Source organism: Grampus griseus (genome assembly GCF_964374135.1).
Source record: "Grampus griseus genome assembly, chromosome: 4".
Classification (NCBI taxonomy): Eukaryota; Metazoa; Chordata; class Mammalia; order Artiodactyla; family Delphinidae; genus Grampus; species Grampus griseus.
Genome location: NC_138997.1, coordinates 7,790,587 through 7,810,651, shown reverse-complemented (window position 1 = coordinate 7,810,651; position 20,065 = coordinate 7,790,587). Strand labels below are relative to the sequence as shown.

The 20,065-nt window shown below is 41.7% G+C and overlaps 1 protein-coding gene across 5 annotated transcripts in view; it reads left to right on the top strand.

Moving 5' to 3' along the window:
- FAM13A (family with sequence similarity 13 member A) overlaps window positions 1-20,065 on the top strand; it is a 282,246-nt gene that overhangs the window by 233,066 nt on the left and 29,115 nt on the right. For all 5 annotated transcript variants that reach the window (XR_014296630.1, XM_082653007.1, XM_082653010.1 and 2 more), the window contains 3 exons: window positions 2,853-2,929; window positions 3,307-3,349; window positions 12,265-12,412. Coding sequence is in view for 4 of the 5 variants with exons in the window: in XM_082653007.1 (XP_082509133.1) it covers window positions 2,853-2,929; window positions 3,307-3,349; window positions 12,265-12,412 (268 nt within the window). In the remaining variant the exon portion in view is untranslated. The remainder of the gene's footprint in view (window positions 1-2,852; window positions 2,930-3,306; window positions 3,350-12,264; window positions 12,413-20,065) is intronic.

Here is a 20,065-nt window from a genome sequence, read left to right as displayed (position 1 = left end):
CAATTACATGTATTAAAAACTCAGGTCCTTGGAGAGGTATAAAAAACACAGATCAAACATTTTTTAAAAAGTGGCGGGGGTGGGGGGCGAGGGAGTTGAAGTTACTGCTTGTTTTAACCCTGGAAATCAGCTAAAATTTCTCACATTTCACACCTGCTTTTCTCAGAGCTTTTTATTGTAAAACATAGCTATCTCTTTTCTATAATTCTCAAAACCTATATTGCTTAAATCTTGGTTCTTTCTGTTTTGGGAAAAAATCAGTCTTCTAACATTTTTCTAACTGAAGTATCTTTAAATTTAGGTAATATTATGGTTTATTTTTTCTTCCTTCTTTCTGAATATTTCTTAGCTTCAACCTGAAGGTTTTGTTGGGTTTTTTTTTCCTTTTTTGCGGTACACGGGCCTCTCACCGTTGTGGCCTCTCCCGTTGCGGAGCACAGGCTCCGGACGCGCGGGCTCAGCGGCCATGGCTCACGGGCCCAGCCACTCCACGGCATGTGGGATCTTACCGGACCGGGGCACGAACCCGTGTCCCCTGCATCAGCAGGCGGACTCTCAACCACTGTGCCACCAGGGAAGCACTGAAGGTTTTTATTTCTGCTGAAATAGTCATTTGTATTTACTGTAATTATAAATGTATTTCATTGATAGTGTTTTAAAGTGATCTGAAGGTAGAGGGTTGTGCTTCCCCTAGGAATTCATGTTTCAGAGCATCAGGAAAACCTAATGCTATTGCACTAGATCTTACACTAAAGATTTTGATAATCTATTGAAGATTACCAATGAGAACAAAGATTCTTTGTCATAGATCCCTCTTTATGAGGAAGATCACATTCAGGTAATAAGAGCAGCTACACTTTGGCTTCATGAGAGCCATTGTAGAGAGGCCTCTTCTAACTCAAACTTTAGAGGTATAAAAATGTAAGTATAATTGGATGTGGTTATAATTTTTTTTTTATTTCTCAGATCCATTCTAAAATTATCTAACTGTGTAAATTATCTAAACATGTAAATTGGTGTGCAGTAATGGCAGACCAATGCTTGTTCTAGTTCCTAGAACATCATCTTAACTGTGGGTAAATAGAAGCAAAATATTTCCTTGGAGATTTCACAGTTTTAGAAGTCATAATAACATCAACAACAACAGCTACTATTCATTAAAAGTACAAGGTATTATTTTAATGCTTTACGTGTATTATCTCATTTAATCCTATGACCACCCTATGTTTATTGTTGCCATCCCCCTTTTCCAGATGAGGAAACTGGGAGTCAGGTAGGGTCTTACAGTTGGTAAATGGTGGAGCTAAGATTCCAACTGAAACATTCTGGCTCCAAAGCCACCATTATAGCTATTATGGGATGCTGTCTCCCTTTGTTATTATTCTTGATGGAGCCTATGGTTTTTGTTTGTTTTTTGTGGCTGCGTTGGGTCTTCGTTGCTGTGCGCGGGCTTTCTCTAGTTGCGGCGAGCGGGGGCTACTCTGCATTGCGGTGCGCGGGCTTCTCATCGCGGTGGATTCTCTTGTTGCGGAGCACGGGCTCTAGGCACGCGGACTTCAGTAGCTGTGGTGCGCAGGCTCAGTAGTTGTGGCTCGCGGGCTCTAGAGCACAGGCTCAGTAGTTGTGGCACGTGGGCTTAGTTGCTCCGCAGCACGTGGGATCTTCCTGGACCAGGGATCGAACCCGTGTCCCCTGCATTGCAGGCGGATTCTTAACCACTGCACCACCAGGGAAGTCCCGAGCCTAGGGTTTTAAACTTTTAAGAATTCCAGACAGGTTGGCCACACCACCATAAATGGAAAATATTTACCAAGCCAAAGATAAGTTATCCAGTCTTATTTTGTGAAGATTTTTGTATATGTCAGTTTCATGGGATCATTGCGAACCTTAATCAGATATACTTTCCGACGGGCTTTTCATAAGGGGAGATTATCAACAAGTAGGTGAATACATGTTGCTTCACTATGTGTTCTTTATTTGGATAACACAGAATACATGGATTGTGCTTAATGGTCTTTTAATGCAGATGTGAATCTTTGACTTCAACGAAATTCAGTTCCCGCTCTCCAAGGCAGCTCTGTATTTGGGTCTCCCGAATGTAAACAAGCTCCTGTTTGCATATTTGTAATCTTCCTGCCTGGGGACGGCTTACTTTGTGCTCAGTCACCCGAGATGTATTTAGAAACTGTTGGCCGTTTTTACAGAGGCAGTTAGAAAACCTTACAAATATACCTCCTGATAAAGCATTAAGCCCTCTTGGTCAGCCTGAAATACACGCTATTTGAAGTAAGTTTCGTGTTTATATTTTTTGTCCATCTTGGCTAATATAAAGATTCACATTAAATATCACAGAAAGAAAGGTTCTCAAGTTAACTCCATGTCTTTTTATGGCTATTTTATAGCTTAGATACAAGCTACCTATTACCCCAGATCATATTGTCAATATAGACTGAAAAGATGTTAAATAGACAATGAATGTTACATTGGCTTCTGATCACATTGGAGGTCAGATTCCTCAAGTCTAGCTCTAATGCCACCCTGGTATTCTGGGAGTCTGGGTTTTGTTTATGTTTAGCTATAAAATGTGGATAATAACTAACAAGAACGTTATAGACCACAATGACCATTTCTGTGCTGCTATCAGATACCTTTGTTAATGGAATGGTAAAGTTCAGCATATAATTTTATGCCAGCAGTATCTAATAAACTGTCATAATTTTAAAGATAGGACTCTGATGACTAGAAGTAATATCTGCTTGTTATCCGATGTTTCTATTTTAAAGAAAGGAGGGTCTGTTGTTGCATACGTCTTACCATTCCTACTGGGCAACAAATGGTTCGTTTTGTTACAGAATATGGAAAGTCTCAATCCCACACCATCTCCTGAAAGGATTGGACCTGATGATGTTGAACTGACGTCTGATGGAAGGTAATTTTAGAGTTTTCTCCTTACACTGTTTATAAGAATGTGAATAGACTTTTTTTTTTCATTTAGTGCAATGTGCATTGTAAGAACTAAAAGGAGTAGAATTAAAGGACTATATGTTTACCAACAGTATTTTATAGCGAGGAAAATGTTTAAATGGAAAAATCCACCGTGGTGCTGTTAAAGGCAGATAACCATATTCCTGTTTTGTGTTGTTTCTAGTTTTGTTTCGTTTTGATTAATGTTTTTGTTTTGTTTTTGAATTTCATAAGAATTTTATTTAGAGCTACTGAGCTTCTAAAATAAATGAGATCATAATTTCAATGAATGAAAAGCATTGTTATAAAACAGAATGACATCTTATGATATTTTGTTTGTAGCAAAGAAAATGAAAAGGACTGCAGACAGACCCAGCATTCTGAGGTGAGTAGCTAACAAGTAAGATTTTGACTGTGACAGGTCTGTCCCTACATTCTTGAGAGTTAGTGTGAAGTATTATTAGCTTATCAATAAGGGGTGATGACATTCAGTGACGGGATTGGGATTGGTGAGAAAGACAAATGCCAAGACATGAAGGTTCCTTGAGAAATCAGAAGAACTCCACTCTTTTGCTTTTGAAATTCTTTCATTTTGCTTGTGAGGATAAACTCCAATAGCATGGAGATTACTCCTTAGGTTTTCCATAACATAAGACAAAACAAATACCAAAGCTACTAGTTTTATTTTCCATGATCTCATGCAGTTTTTAAGTGATTAAAATAAATAGTGAATTTTAGTGGATGTGTCAAAGAGATGATCTCATTAATTTTCAAAGTAACATAAAATCAGTTCAAGTTATTAAATCCAATTCATTTTCTGAGTTTTGTGTCTTGTTTTAAGTAGACAACAGAGAAAAAATATCTCACTCCCTTCTGTGGTCTAGATCTTAAAGTTTTGGTGACCTTCCTGGCTTCCCTGTTGTCCTCTGGGGGCGTAGCCTTGCTGACCCAAGTATTTGGTTTCCTTTGCTCCCGACGCTGGCTTCCATTCAGGGTTCTGAGCCTCATTTTTCATTCATGCATGTGTATGTAATCCAGTACTTCCAAATGCTTCCAGCTGCACCTTCAATCTTATTAATCAGCTTTCTTTTTGGCAAGGGTTAAAGCATTTCTCAACCTGTTCTTGGATTCTGACTCTTGATATATTAATTATACATAGAACTTCCCGTCTAACCCAGTGATTGTTCATCTTTTTTATACACTAACCTAACCCACTGATGGATTTATTCAGTAATATATATTGAGTCCTACTATGTGCAGGTGATGTGCTAGGAGCTGGGATTTAATAACAGCTGCAGTTCCTACCTCCATAAAGTTTGCCAGTCTAGCAAATGAAAAATTCAAAAGCTATGGACCCCCTTCTTAGAAAAATGCCCACTCAAGTAAAATTTGGCATAAAATTGCTAGAAATGAATGGCCACCTGACAGCCCGCCTCCGCCATGTGCTAGACGCCCCGTATCTCCTCTGTGCAGTTTCTCACGTGCACTCCTTCACTAACCAGCCAGGCGAAGGGAAGAGAAGCTAGAGGCTGCTGCTTTTTGACTTGACAGATTCTGAGCCGCTGCTTTCGTGTCTTATTTCCAACTCGTTTATGCTTCCTTCCTTGAGACCCAGGCAACAAGCAGCCCTTCTTTCCTTGTCTCTAGTCACCTTTTCTCAGAGCCCAGCATCCCCATGATAGTGTTGTTTTAGTTTCCTTCTGTTTCCTCCTTTCTCTGCTCTCTTCCTCTGCTCACCGCAAGCACCTACTCATCATGCCACTGAACCTCATTTTAAAGAAAATGGCTTTACCAGCCTCCTAGAGAGTTCTTCTCAGTTATTCCCTTTTATGCCTCGTATCCTTTAGGAGATAAAAGGGTAGAGAGCGGCCTTTGTGGATGAACTACGTAACTAACTCATAAATTCCAAGTGGCGCCCAAACAAAATGGGTGCTGAACTCCGTTTACCTTGGTGTTTTTGTGGACAGCTCCCACAGCAGAGGATGCATCATGGGGAAGGAATCTCAAGTCTTTCTTCCATGGGCCAGGATCTATTCTTACTTGTGTCGTGCATGTGCATTTACCAATCAGCACCTAGCCCACTGTTGGCACTCCTGAAGCTCTCACTAGTAATAGTCATTGTAATCATGGTGATTTCAGCTAGGAGATAAAATTAGGCAGTGAGTTAAAATCCAGACTAAGCTCTCTGTGTCATCTTTCTTTCACAACTGCACCAAAGGAGGGAAAAAAGACATCACTCCACAAGATTAGGATTGTGTTTCGACTTGTGACGGCATGTGTCTCCTTCACTGAAAGAAATGTATTTTATTACTAATGAAGGACTGTGAAAAGATCTGTCTTCCATTTCTAAACCTCTTTCCCTTGTCTACAGTCTATCATAATTTCCTACTTTTTAATATATGGAGCACTTTCTAGAGCTTACACAACCCAAATAGTTAATCTGGTTTTCTGAGAATATCGCACGAATTCCTAAATCTCAGAGATGGAAAGGAAGTCTAGAGGTTGGTTAACCCTAGTAGAATTCTGTTTGTTACTTTTTCCAAGTCTCCTAGAGCATCAGATTGAGATGCTAGAATTTACATGCCCACTGTGAATGGATGTGATGATGTTTCCGATTTCATTTTCCCTTAAGGCAGATTTTGTCCTCATTAATATTGCCCTTGAAGTTTTTCCTTATAAACGCCCAGATTCATATACGATAACACAGCAGATGACAGGTGTTGGAGAAAGGTGCTTGGTCTTTCTTGTTTCACTGGTATTTTCATCAGAACGAGGAACACTAACATTCACCGTCACAGATGCTCCTCTCTCCTCAGCAGAGAGGGGCTGGCTCAGAGTCTGCTGCTCAAAGGCAAATGCCTGCACAGCTGTGACTGCATGTTTTAAATAATCATTTTGCAGCCCTAAGTGTGTTTTTGTTTGAAGGCATGTGTTGAAGAGTAAACATGGGCCTATACTTCGTTGCACGTCTTTTTACTTTCTTTTAATGATACAACTTATCCAGAAACAGAGTCTGCTGAGATCTCGGCTGGTCAATGAGAGTCATCCATTTCTAGGTCATCTGAATTTCTTAATGTGGTTTGCATTAAAATTCATCTAGTGACACATTGGCGATGGGGAAAAATGTTAAGAGTCCCTTCAAAATGTCAAAGATTTAAGTATGATTTCTTCAGCTAAGCTTTGGAAAGGCTGACATTTTAATAAAATACCGTTGGGCTGTGGATGAAATAGGATAACATGTGCAAGAGCTGAAGCCCCCTGTTCCCTGAGCATGTGGAGTTCAAAGACTTTGTTCTGTTTGTTTTTAAACTCATTTGACAACTGGAAGTATCCAGGAGAGAGGTTGTCCTTCAAACTAGCAATTTCTAGATTCTGAAAGACAACACTGAAACATTTTCAGAGTTCAGTTTACAGTGGAGTGTATACCTTACGCTTCAATTTGATTCCGTTCAGTAAGTTATTTTCTGTTGTGGAAATATTTTAGGCTTCCGTCTAAAATCCAGACTAGTAAAATTACAACCTTATTCTTAATCTTTTTGTGAAGAAAGCAAAACATGTAAAAATTATTAAGTACATGGATGGGTGTTACATTACCTGGAAGAGGTCCTTGTAGTCAGAAGTTTACGGTTGATAAAGTGTTAAATTCTTTCAAGATATTTTTACATTCTTTATGCTTTCTAAGCCTACTGTTTTAAAAGAGCTTAGAAGCATACCTTTGATAACAAACAGGACATTCATAATAAACAAAAGACTATTTCCCTTTTTCTTATCCTGCTTCCAAAAAAAAAAAAAAAAAAAGTGGGGAGAGAAGATAAAACTTTCTAATCAAGCGTAAGCATTAATATTAATTGTCACAAGAGCTTAAGTGCAGGCTTTTATTTGCCCTGAGAAGGTTTGAGATAACTTCTGAAATATCCCTGTCTACGAGTGTTTATGAAATGGATGACTCTGTTATTTCAGTTTCACTGTATCTCATGGAAGCTTTAGGATTTGTTACTGGCTTTAATATCAGAACCAGAAAAAACGTAAAAGCTCTATTTGTGTAGATTCCTTTCCAATTCCATCCAGTCTCGAAAGGCTACAGAAGCTTCACGATTCAGATGAATTGGGGGAATTTGTTATGTTCATTTTCCTTTATTGTCAAGCCAAGCAGTAAATGTTTATACTTCCATGTGGCCCTTCTGTTAACTCTGTGTGGTTCCTTCCTGTGCACACTGCCTTGTGCAGGGCACTGATACTGTCCTGTCCCGCTCTGGTGAGCTAGTAGTTACTGCTGCTTATCCAAATCCTGTGTAGGGAGGGAGAAGGGGTAGAACAAAAATTCACCAGCGATTTGATGCCAGGGCAAGAGCAGGATCAATAAAGTCAGGAGAGAAAAAGCCGGGCCCAGCCAGACAGGGACAAGTCCTAACAGGGATCAGGTGGATGGACTAATAGTTAATGGTTCCTTTCCCTGAATGTGAAATGTCACGTGCGGCCCCAGGCAAAATGAGCTCTCTCTTATTTGCTCCCAAGCACCCTGTGGTTTTCTTTTATAACATGCATGTGACTTGGCACTTATGTGATCAGTGAATCCCTTCCACACCAAATCCCCTATCTTGTTAATCCCTTTAATTCCAGTACCTAGCACATAGTACATGTTCAATAAACACTTGCCCAATGAATGAATGGGAAGGGGAGATAGCGTATAAATGGAATTAGCATTTCTTCTACAGTTATTACGGGCTGGCTGTTTTTATGCTACATGTTTTTCACTTAATCGTCACAACTTTATGAAGTTTTGTTCCTGTATGAGAGGAAAAGAATCTCAAGTACAAAGAAGTTTACTCATTGAAGATCTTGCAACTGGTCCCCTGTATTTGAACTCCAGTCTCTTACTCTAAAACCCATATCTCACATACCCTATTGTCTCTCCAAAGAGCCAGTCCCTCAGTTCATTTCATGACATGAATATTTAGCATGTTTTTGTATGGTACCACATTTTGGACAAGGGTTTAGCGTGTGACATCACAGCACAAGGATCTCTGAGTTGGTAAGTGTGAAATGAATGTATTTACCCTGATTTAACTGAAGATACAATCTGTGTAAACAACAAAAGTTGAAACCAAAAATATTTTGGTATTTAAGAACGTCCTTGACATTTTAACAGTAATGATCTAGCCGGAGAAACAGACAAGCAAGTAGACAGGCACGATACTCTACAAATAAGCGCTGTTAGAGAGTGGGAAACAACCTGGTGAGGTGCCTCACCCAGACGAGCCTGACAGACGTTTGAAGGACGGGTAGGTTTTTGCTAGTGTATTGCTATAGAGCCTGTGTAGCCTCCGAGCAGTATCCTGAGCTCCACATGCCTGTAAACCCTGGGACCACACCAGCAGCCCACCCTGCAACCACAGGCAAGGTGACTGTGTCTGGTTCCGAGATCAGAAACTGGGAATCAGGCCTAAAGCTGCAGCAGGCAAGTGAACGAGCAGCCCCGGGGACCGCTCGGAGCACAGCAGCGCAGCACCGCGTGGGCGGATGTGCCGATGAGTGAGCCCTGCCCAGTGTGTCCGTGGCTGTGCGAGCTCTTGTGGGTTTGCGTAGGACGCATCCCTCCCTTGCTGTGCAGATCAGCCGGGGGGCCCAGAAGCTCGTGTGAGTTAATACAGGTCTGCGGTGTGAATGACACCCCGTTGCAGATGGTACAGTGCACGTCCTAAGCACGCATAACTGATGGCCCTGACTGGCCTCTGCTTGACTCCAGATACAGTGACCTCTTTGCTCAACACGTACAAGATGACCGTGCCTCAGGGCCTTTGCACTTGCTTTCCTTCTTCCTGGAATGCTCTTCCCACAGAAGAGCATCTCCTTCGTGTCTCTGCTCACACGTCACCTTACTGGAAAGACTGTCCCTGGCCACCCAAGAAAACCACAGGCCGTGGCCCGTACCTCCATCATCCTCCTTACCCTGCTTTGTTTTCTCCATGTCCGTAGCACTACCTGACTTTTTTTTTTTTCTTTATTAACTGTCCCCTTCTTTAAGATTTATTAGGACAGAGACTTGACTTGGGCCACTGAAATTTCTCCAACATCTAAAAAACTGTCAAGCCCATGGAAGGCCCTCAAAAATTATTTCTTAGATGAATGAGTAACTAAATTTTCTCTTTGTATCTCTAGCACCTGACATATCATAGGCAGCCCTGTTATAGGTATATAATATGGGATATATATTCTTATAATTGAATAAACTAGTACAATTTTGACCTGATTCTCTTTGTCAGAATAATAGAGTCCTATCAAGGTTGTCTGTCCCAACATCCTACCCAGGGTGGTAATCGCTCCCTCTCCTGCATTTCTAACGCCCAGACTTGACTTGAACACTGTGAAGGGCAGCTCACCGATTCACAAGGTGGACTGCCGTGGCCTCACACCAAAATTGAGTTTCCAGAGCTTCCCTGAGCATAGTTGCGTGTCTCACACAGAGCCCGGCACAGAGTGGGTGCACCAGCCCACTGTTGTTGAAGGAGTGAGTAAACCCATACGTTCCGGAGGAAAAAACTAAGGAAGAATTTTCTAATTTTAATTTTCTCACTTTGCGGTTGGTGCTAATTTGGATGTGGCAATCATAAAAAGTACACGTTTTCAATTAGCTTGTGTGTTTGCGGAACTGGGGGATTTTATACACGTCACGTCAAGCACTGCAGGACTCTTGAGTGCCCTGAGGGGACACAGGTACCAGGGGGAGCAGAGCCGGTGACTGGTGTAGCAGGGGGTGCCAGCTGCCTGTGAGCCCGGCTTGAGGGCTGTGGGTCTTCCCAGCAGCGTGCGTTCCCATGCCTGAGGCGTCAGCCTGGAAAACGCACGTTTCTCCAGGATGAGTCAGTTTTTTCAATCCTTCAGTGACTTTCCATTATCTACCACAGGATCAAATCCAAACTTAGCCCAGTATGCAGGGCGTCTGGCAGCCCAGCCGCTTGTCCGACCCCCTCGTCACGTGTGCTAAGGACCGGCACCCAAGCCTCTCGTCTCCTGGGGTCACTGTCCCCCACTCCTGCCCGCCTCTCTGTATGAAGTGCTCTCTGGCCCACGCAGCCCCCAGACGCTGTTGTTGATCCATGATGGGAACACCAGTGGCTCTCTAACCATTTTTCATAATGCGTCTAAGACTCTGCCCCGCCCTGTCGTAGCATGTTGCACCTTGAATTGCAGTTTATGTGCCTCCTCTCCCACTCCTCTCTTGAGCATCTTGAGATGTAGCAATATTTCACTCATCTTCCTATGGTGCCTAATAATAATAGAAAGAGGGATCGCTTCCATTTGTGTGGCTCTGCTCCAGGCACCATGCTAGAGGCCTTTCATACCTTCTCTCAGATCTTCAAAGGAACCTTGCCAGGTTAGTGTTTTCAATGCCGTTTTATAGATTAGGAGATGGAGGCTCAGAGGAGTGAAATGGCTCAGCTAGGGCACCGAGCTGCTAAACGTCAGTCACACTTCAATCCCAGGTCTGCCCGGAGGGAAAACTCATGTCCGCTCCTCTGCTGGTCAGTGGCTTCAAAGATGTTCCTCGTGAAGAAAGTGCTGTACTTACCACATGGAATCATATCTCATGTGCTTCCCTTTTATCTGTCTCTAAGTGTAACAGTTATTAGAGATCTTTATTGACAAAATGTTTATTTGCTGTATGAGGTTCTAACACACACACACGCGCACATACACACACACACACACACACACACACACACACACACACACACACGATAGGTGACTAACTGATGCTGTAACTTTTAAAAAGCTGAGCACCAGACTGGGTCATTCAACTCTGTCTACTTAGGATTCAGCTCAGGGAACAAATGATTTTTGTGACATAAATGCATAATCCGTGTGTTTTTTTCCCTACAATAGACAAGCAGAATGTTTAAAGTGTCTTAAAGCCCCAGATTTACTTCTCATTTGCATCTTTCAGTAGCTTATCATGAACTGATTGGTGATATTTCATTTTATCGCAAATGTAAAGAGAATGCTTCATTTCATGGCAATATAGTAGTAAAAGCCCTATCTATTCCCCTGGTGATATCAAAGGAGGGTGAATAGCTATTAAAAGGAGGTGGAAGTCTTAGTACTGCTTTATTTTAAGCATCAGAATATTTCTCATACATTAACAGAATCATTTATGATTTCCAGATGTTTGTTTTTTATTTAATGATGGTATATTTGCGAAAATAAACTTCCGGTTATTCTCAAAGAAAATCTTTTGTACAGATCTGTGCCACTTGAGAATTGTGTTTTGAGGCAACACTTTTATTTGTAATTTTATGAGAGAGGAGAGTATGGCAGTGCTTGGGTTTTACCCGATGCCAGAGGACAAGGTAAAAAAGACTAAATTTCAATGCAGTTTTTTAAACATGAAATCACTTAGTTAAAAGAGCAGCCTTTGGGGGAGAGTCTTCCCATCCCCCAGACATCCTAGCCTGGTGTGCGCGCCACCAATAAACAAAACCAAGGAAACAAGCCACAGTTGCATATTTGTAAGGTATAAATTATGCATCTCTGACTTGCCAGCTCTTGCCTTTTTACTTAAAAAAAAAAAAAGTCGTGCTCCCTGTGTGATTTTGGCTCATTTCCAGAATGTGTATTCCTTACCGCTTAGCTGCTAGCTGCGACACCAGACCCCCTTGCCGTCTGAATTTGCGCAACAGTGCATACCCAGAGCTCCTCCATAAATAGTCTGTTCTCCCCACACTCGAGGCAAAAACAACCACAGGAAATCTGGGAATGTGCAGCTAGCCCCGCTTAATGGATCTCAGCCTGCAGGGCCAGCAGGAGAGCACACGTGTACACAGCCTCCGCTCCTGGCCCTGCAGCACTGTTTACCTAAGGGGCAAGGAAGTCTGCGTGCAGGAGACACCATGTTGCTGCTGCAGCCTTGGCGACGGCACTAGCTGAGTTTTGGCTTTTCGTTTACAGTCTGGAGAGCCGTCCTCCTTTAAGGAAACACAAACTCCTTTTCCCTCCTTCCTGGCCCCAGTCAGTAATCATCCAGACTGTCAGCTGCCAGCAGTTATCAGGAAGAGCAGCCGCAGAAAGCATCTTGTCTTTCTTCCAGAAGCAAAGTTAAAGGAGCGCAGACGGATGGTCGCTTTTTGCATGCAAGTGGCCAGCTAGCATCCAGGGGGCATCAACCTATGATTTCGGTTTCCGTGCCGGGGACATCAGCAGCTGTGGCTTGGGAGGTTTCACCCAGCAGGAGTGGAATTGCTGCAGACGTGTGGGGGTTTTGATGAGCAGTAAAGATTTGGGGACGTTGTGCTGTTATTGCAGGACCCCACCATGAAGATCCAGGAGCGTCCCAGCCTACCTGACAGCAAGCTGCAGAGGGCTCCAAATGCTGATGACCAGCAAGAGAGCTTTGTCTCCGGAGTGCCGGAGCTGGACCTGACTGCATTGTGCGATGAAAAGAGCTGGGAAGGTAAGGTCGTCTGCTGTTTGGATGATTTAATAGTGGAAAAGCATATGTAAATTAGCAGAAAGGAGAACCATGTTGGATGTGTGGGTGAGAGCGAGAGCTGTGTGTGCAGAAGTAAACCACATTTCTAAATGACTGAAAATCCTTCCCCTGACATAGGAATGTGTCACGTTCAGTGTTGCCAAGAGTAACTGCAATCTGTGAAAGAAAATGTGCTTATCCTTTATTATAGTGTCACCTTGCAGTCCTTCTTTTTTTTTTTTTTTTTCCTCATTTTGACTCTCCAGGGGTGCTGATGTGTGAGTGCCTTTTTCCCTCTAGGAGTACAAGCTGAGTAATAGGGAACTGGTGTGCGTTTAGGGTTTGCTGTCAGTGTAACTGCTTCCCCCTGCTACATGCCCACCATCCACCTCCTTGGCTAAGTCTCCTCCCCATTTTTCAAGATGATTTTGATCTGCTTTGATTCTATGTTTGTTTTTATGGATAGAATTTTTAAATCCAGGTTAGCAAACAAGGAATTTGCTTATCAGGAAAGCACTGAATAAAAGTGCTTCTTCTTGAAAGCCTGTAATACATTGCTTTAGATTGGTTTTTCTACAGACTTTTGACAAAAACGTTAGAAATTTACTTCTGCGGAAGAAGAGGGTATCCTCATCTTGTCAAAACTGTATTTCAGGGAGGATCCTGCAGCAGTTCTGTCAAGCTGCTGTTCTTCCATTTTCCATGTGTCTGCATCCAAACATATCAGTGTGTGTCCAAAATAAGTGCCCATCTGCCTCTAGGCCGTATGTGTGCTTGAAGGCTACAGAGAGGGAGAAATTGTGCTCCTGAGTTCAGAACAGCAGCCTGATTTAACACAATGACTTAGCAGAGAATGACAACTATTAAGAAAATCAGTCTTTTTCAAAAAGCACCTGAGTTTCTTGTCTTCTGCCCACCCCTTTTTAACCAAAAAGTATTCATTATGTTAACGATCTTAGATGAAGGGCCAAAAGATGATCTCAAAAGAGCACAAGGTGAAAAATAGTGGCACCCGTGATGCTCCTTGCATCGAGCTTTAGGGAAACAAAATCAAACTGGTTTTTTATTCTAATTTTCCCTCTTTGCAATCTAAGAAACGTGTTCCAGTTCCTTCTGTTGTTGTTTTGTTTTGTTTTCCCATGTCATTAAGCAGTGGATCTGGGATTTTGTCAGATCGTCCCAGCCCATCGTCTGTCCACTGGGGGAAGAATTCCGGGTTTTTTGTTCTGTTTTTAAGCGATCCGTTCCTGGCTGGTGTTCGTTGTTGTTCTTTTGTGTACTTTGAAATAATCAGGTGTGCTTTTCATTCATACATTAAAAACAACCTTACCACCCCACCAAAAAAAAATCCCATGGTAGCCAGTGTCACCCAGATAAAACAAAAACAGTAGCCAAAATCAATGCTATATTTGGGTTTCAAGAATATGGTCTTCTCCTATCATTAACATACAGCTCTAGATAAAAACTAGGACTTTGGGTCAGAATTCAAATTGGCCATATTATCTTGATGATTTATTGAGGAAAGGGGAAGGTAGATTCTTCCTCCTCCTCCTGAAGTGGACTCAGGTGTTGGATTGTTTTTACTTTGGTTAATCATAAATTTATAGTCTCTTCCAGCACACTTAAAGAGGCTAAATATAACGCTGAAAAATCTCTCCAGAGCGGGTGAAAGCTAACTTATTGTTTCCTTAAAACTATTTCATCACTTAATGTAAAGAACTTTCTGCCAGATAAAAAATAAGATGAAGGGACCAATATTTTATTATATTTTGTATTGGAAAAGTAGATGAAATTTTTTTTTTTTTTTTTGCGGTACGCAGGCCTCTCACTGTTGTGGCCTCTCCCGTTGCGGAGCACAGGCTCCGGACGCGCAGACTCAGCGGCCATGGCTCACAGGCCCAGCCGCTCCGCGGCATGTGGGATCTTCCCAGACCGGGGCACGAACCCACGTCCCCTGCATCGGCAGGCGGACTCTCAACCGCTGTGCCACCAGGGAAGCCCCTAGATGAAATTTTTAAAGCTTATGGAGAGAAAGAAATACATTTTACTGTGCTTGGGAATGTGAATTGTGTTATCCATGTAATTTATGAAATAAGTAGTTTTAACGTTTTTGTTTTTGTTTTGCCAATTACTGCATTTGTCATTGAACTTGCATATCTCAGAAATCTACGTGGATTCATTTCAAGGCTGTTTAGATCATTTGGTTACTGCTTTCACTATATTTATATATATATTCATTTATTTTAAAGGTCCACTTTACATTATAGCAGTAATATAGCTGTAAGTCTAGTCAAAGGAATTTTTGCATAAAGCGTGGCTAAGATGAGAGCAGTCAGTTCAGTCACTGAACTGAACCACTTTTTCTATAGCTTCAGTAAGAAACAACATGGTGGCTTCCCAGTAAGGAATTAACTTGGCACTAATTTAAACGGTGGATGTGAAACCAGTGCAACAAAATACATAAACAAAAGGAGTAGTTACCGAAACCGTATGAGCCAGTGTCCCTCTATAGGTCTCCGTCACTAGTATCCAGACCACCATGTAGTGTAACCCCCTCTTTTTGGTTTGCTTAGTCTCCATCCCCGAGCCATAGTTCATTCTCATTCCCAGAATATCAGGGGAGACAGTACTTAATGAGCAGCCTGCTGGTACTGTTCTCCGCCGTGTATGCTCCCACGTGGAAATGATGCTCTCTGGCTTCTGGGGCATATGGTATCAGGGAAATAAAAAGAAAAATGAAACTGATAGTAGGTTCCATAGGCTACGTAGAGTGGAACCCTCTCAAAGAGCATGTGGGATCACGGTCTCGTTGTGCTTGTTGACAGATACATAACACATGCTTGATCTTCTTTTTTCTCTACGTGTAGCTATGTATTAGGGCACATTATTTGATCTGTCCACATGACAGCAACATCATCATCACTCTTGCTAGGGTTTCCGCTCTCCAAAATTAAACGAATACACAAATCAAATGAACTCGTCTTCCTTCTTTAAAGTCCTTGAGAGTTACATAATTAGAATGTTCCTAATCAGCCAGTTCATGTTGATTTCCACCCCTTGTGGAAGGACTGAGATGTAGACACTTGGTTACTCTATTAGATTTGTCCTGGTGAAATCAGCTTTGAAAGAACATTTTTTAAAGGACATAAAATACTTCAGATATCTTATTCATCACTTACTGCTTATCAAAAATAACTGTAGAAAGGAAATTCTCTAAAAAAAAAATGATAGAGAAGCCAGGGATCTTCAAGATCTTACAGTTGAGCCCTCCCATTATACAGCTAAGAAAGCTGAGGCTAAAAAAGGCAACATGATGATTCAAGATCACTGTCTCCCGACTTCCACCCTCTTTCTGAGCAGTGCCGGTTCAGTATCGTGGCAGGCAGCGGACCATGAGGTTAAGAGGCAGACACATCGAGAGTTCAAATCATGTCTCTACCACTTAATCAGCTTTGTGGACAAGGTAGTCAGCCTGTCTCCGTTTGGGCCTCAGCTTCCCCATCTTGTAACAGGTGACACAGTACCTAATAACGTGTAGTAACTATAGTAGTATCTACTTAGTATGTTTTTGCAGGATTAAATGAGCTAACATATGCAGAGTACTCAGCACAGTCCCTTGTTGGGCACTGAGTGAGTGTTAGCTGATGTTGCTTTTTTGTTTGTTTTAACTTTTTATTTTCTTGGAGTGTAGCCGATTAACAATGTTTTGATAGTTTCAGGTGCACAGCAAAGCGACTCAGCCATACATATACATGTATCCACTCTCCCCCAGACTCCCCTCCCAGCCAGGCTGCCGCATAATATTGAGCAGAGTTCCCGGTGCTATACAGTAGGTCCTTGTTGGTTATTCATTTTAAATATAGCAGTGTGTACATGTCAGTCCCAAACTCCCTAACTATCCCTTCCCCCCATCCTTCCCCCCAGTAACCATAAGTTTGTTCTCTAAGTCTGTGAGTCTGTTTCTGTTTTGTAAATAAGTTCACTTGTATCATTTCTTTTTAGATTCCACATATAAGGGATGTCATACGATGTTTCTCTTTCTCTGTCTGACCTACTTCACTCAGTAGGACAAACATGCACCCCAATGTTCATTGCAGCTCTATTTACAATAGCCAAGACATGGAGGCAACCTAAATGTCCATTGACAGAGGAATGGAAAGAGAAGATGTGGTACATATATATATAATGGAATATTACTCGGCCATTAAAAAGAATAAAATAATGCCATTTGCAGATGGCATTATTTTATTAATGATGGACCTAGTTGATGTTATTTCGGATTGATGGTTACTAAGTTTCCCTCTAACTTTGATAGTTTGCGAGACTATTGGAACAATTTAATAGGACAGCCATTGTTCTAAGATTAAATTTTGGAATTCTAAGGAAAATTTTATGAAAGACTTCCCCCAGTGAAGACCCCTCACCGGTGGGGCTTCCATGTTTCTGCATCTGGGTTGTGAGGGACCTCCAGTGCTGCCGAGTAGCCTCCTGGGAAGACAGTGCGACATCACGACGAGTAGGAATGGCTCTAAATAGCATATACATAGGTGGCAATGAGACATGGAAAGCATCAGCTCCCTTAATTCTGTGCAGATTTCTTAGAGATAAATCATCAGTAGTCAGTTTTCTTTGTGTAGTAAATGGATCCAGCCAGCTAAGCAGAGAGGAGCTATGTCCCAGTGATCACGTTAGCATTAGTCAGAGTTGTATTCCCTCTTCCTGCAGTGAATCTCCTTCATTTCCATGTGTGCTGTAAGTGTCTGAACCGGAACTCCCCCAGGATCTCTTCTTTTTTATTACTTAGGTAGCAAGCATGCAGCTTTTATCTCTGTTATTTCTGACCTGCTGTGATGTCAGCTGACCTGGGCGGATTAATTTTTAATAGACGTGCCATACTTAAGTCCAGAGTTCTTTGTGACCAGACACATGGCTAAAACCAAAACCACCGTACCCAGGGAATTCTGGTCCAGATATGAAAACGCTTTTGTTTTATGTGGTCCTTTAAGATGAAAATCCAGTTTGAAGCCTCAACTCTTTTCTCTTTTCCTTTGAGTAATTGTCTTGCAACATATTTGTCTGTTTCATTGCTCTAGAATTACTGATTAAAATATAAAATATTTCCCAAGCCCTCAGTGGGGAATGGTCAGTGAACACAGTCTCAAACTCGCTCTCTAAGCAGGTAGGTAATGCATAGGACATGCTATCACGGACTACAGGGCTGTTCTCGCTTTGTTCTTGTTATTCTATTTGAGCACCAACTATCAAAACATGAGATAGCCTTGTATTCTTAGATCGCTTCAAACTAAAACAGAGGAATAGTTGGTCTGACTGATTCTTTAGTTATATTGAACTATGTATTACATGTAATTATATAACTCTTTTGAGTAGGAGCCTTAAATTATAAGACTTATAGAATGAAAGAAAGAGAGAAAAAGGAGAGAGAAATCATTTAAGCATTTCATATTGCATAGGTGAGAAACTTCTGTTCTATCTGCAGCTAATGATGAAACATGTCTTTTTATTTGGTTAAGGTTGAAATTCTTTTTCTTTTTTTAACATCTTTATTGGAGTATAATTGCTTTACAATGGTGTGTTAGTTTCTGCTTTATAACAAAGTGAATCAGTTATACATATACATATGTTCCCATATCCCCTCCCTCTTGCGTCTCCCTCCCTCCCACCCTCCCTATCCCACCCCTCTAGGTGGTCACAAAGCACCGAACTGATCTCCCTGTGCTATGCGGCTGCTTCCCACTAGCTATCTACCTTACGTTTGGTAGTGTATATATGTCCATGCCTCTCTCTCACTTCGTCCCAGCTTATAAGGTTGAAATTCTTAATGGTCTTATTTTTCTCCTTTTTTATTTATTTATTTATTTTTTGGTACGCGGGCCTCTCACTGCTGCGGCCACTCCCGTTGCTGAGCACAGGCTGCAGACGCGCAGGCTCAGCGGCCATGGTCACGGGCCCAGCCGCTCCGCGGCATGTGGGATCCTCCCGGACCGGGGCACGAACCCGCGTCCCCTGCATCGGCAGGTGGACTCCCAACCACTGCGCCACCAGGGAAGCCCTATTTCTCATTTTTAAATAAGTGAATTTCCTAGAGATTATCATACCAAGTGAACTAAGTCAGACAGAGAAAGACAAATGTCCTATGATACCACTAATATGTGGAATCTAGAAAAATGATACAGATGAACTTATTTACAAAACAGAAATAGACTCACAGACATAGAAAACAAACTTATGGTTACCAGAGGGGAAAAGGGATGGGGAGGGATAAATTAGGAGTTGGGGATTAACAGAAACAAACTACTGTATACAAAATAGGTAAACAATTGTAAAGCAATTATACTCCTATAAAGATGTTAAGAAATAATAATAAATAAATAAATGAACAAATAAAATAGATAAACAGCTAGGGCCTTCTGTATAGCACAGGAAACTATATTCAATATCTTATAATAACCTATAATGGAAAAGAATCTAAAAAAGAATATACATGTGTGTGTGTGTGTGTGTGTGTGTGTGTGTGTATATGTATACATATATATCTGAATCACCTTGCTGTACACCTGAAATTAACACAACATTGTAAACCAACTATACTTCAATTAAAAAATAAACAGAATCATACAGTAAAAGGTAAAAATTTAAAAAGTGAATTCAAGAAACAGTGTCACCCATAAGCTACAATTTCTTTAGCCATGTACTTTATATATACCACTGGTGACACTAGGAAAATGACACATTTTGTCTTCTTGTCAGTGAAGCGATGGGTCAGAATGGAGCCCCAGAAGACAGCTGTGTTAACAAAAGGGCAGTCTGAGGGATGGCCCCATGTTAGTCACAAAGCATCAACAAGCACATGAGTAGTATTTTGTAGTTAACTCAGGATCACTGTATATTTTTTACTGGAGACATGTTTGGTTAATGGTCACAAACACATACTGTCTTTGCAGAAATTTTGGTGCACAGAGACCACAGAGTTCAAGCTCAAAGCAGAGATTAGTTGTAATATTTTTTAAGAGTGATATCTGCTAGATTCAGACAGATTAAAGGGCTTCAGGACCTCAAGTAACACCTTTTCAAACTGAGTTTTGATGAGGAGAAATGTAGACAGCACACCCATGCCAACATCAACATCAGACTTTGTTTAGCTGATGCCCTCTGTCCTCACCAACCACCGAGCCCTTCCCCCAGGGGTTTTGCTCCTTTGCCACTTGGCAGTGAGGTGGTTGCGTGCTGCTTTACTGTTCAAGTCATCTTAACCCTTTCCCTGTCCTGGTTCCATTGATTTTAGTCCTTATAAAAAATTACTCCTGTCTTATGAAATATCATGAAATAGACGATGTCATCTACTCAGCTAAACAGTCCCGTCTTCTGCAGCTTTATACTACATTTTTGTTCTTTTTCTAGGAATTGCTTTCCACTCACCTTCTCCTTCCCTCATACCCCCTCACCTCGCAATCCATTTTCACTCTTTCCTGTTGGCATTTCCAGAGCTGCTCGTATCTGAGCTCTGCCACTTAGGGGGGGCCAGCCAACAGCGTCAGTGCAAACAATGAAACAACTTCTGTTCGTCTCCGGCTTTAGCTGTGTCTATCTACCAGCATATTCTCTGCCACTCTTTAA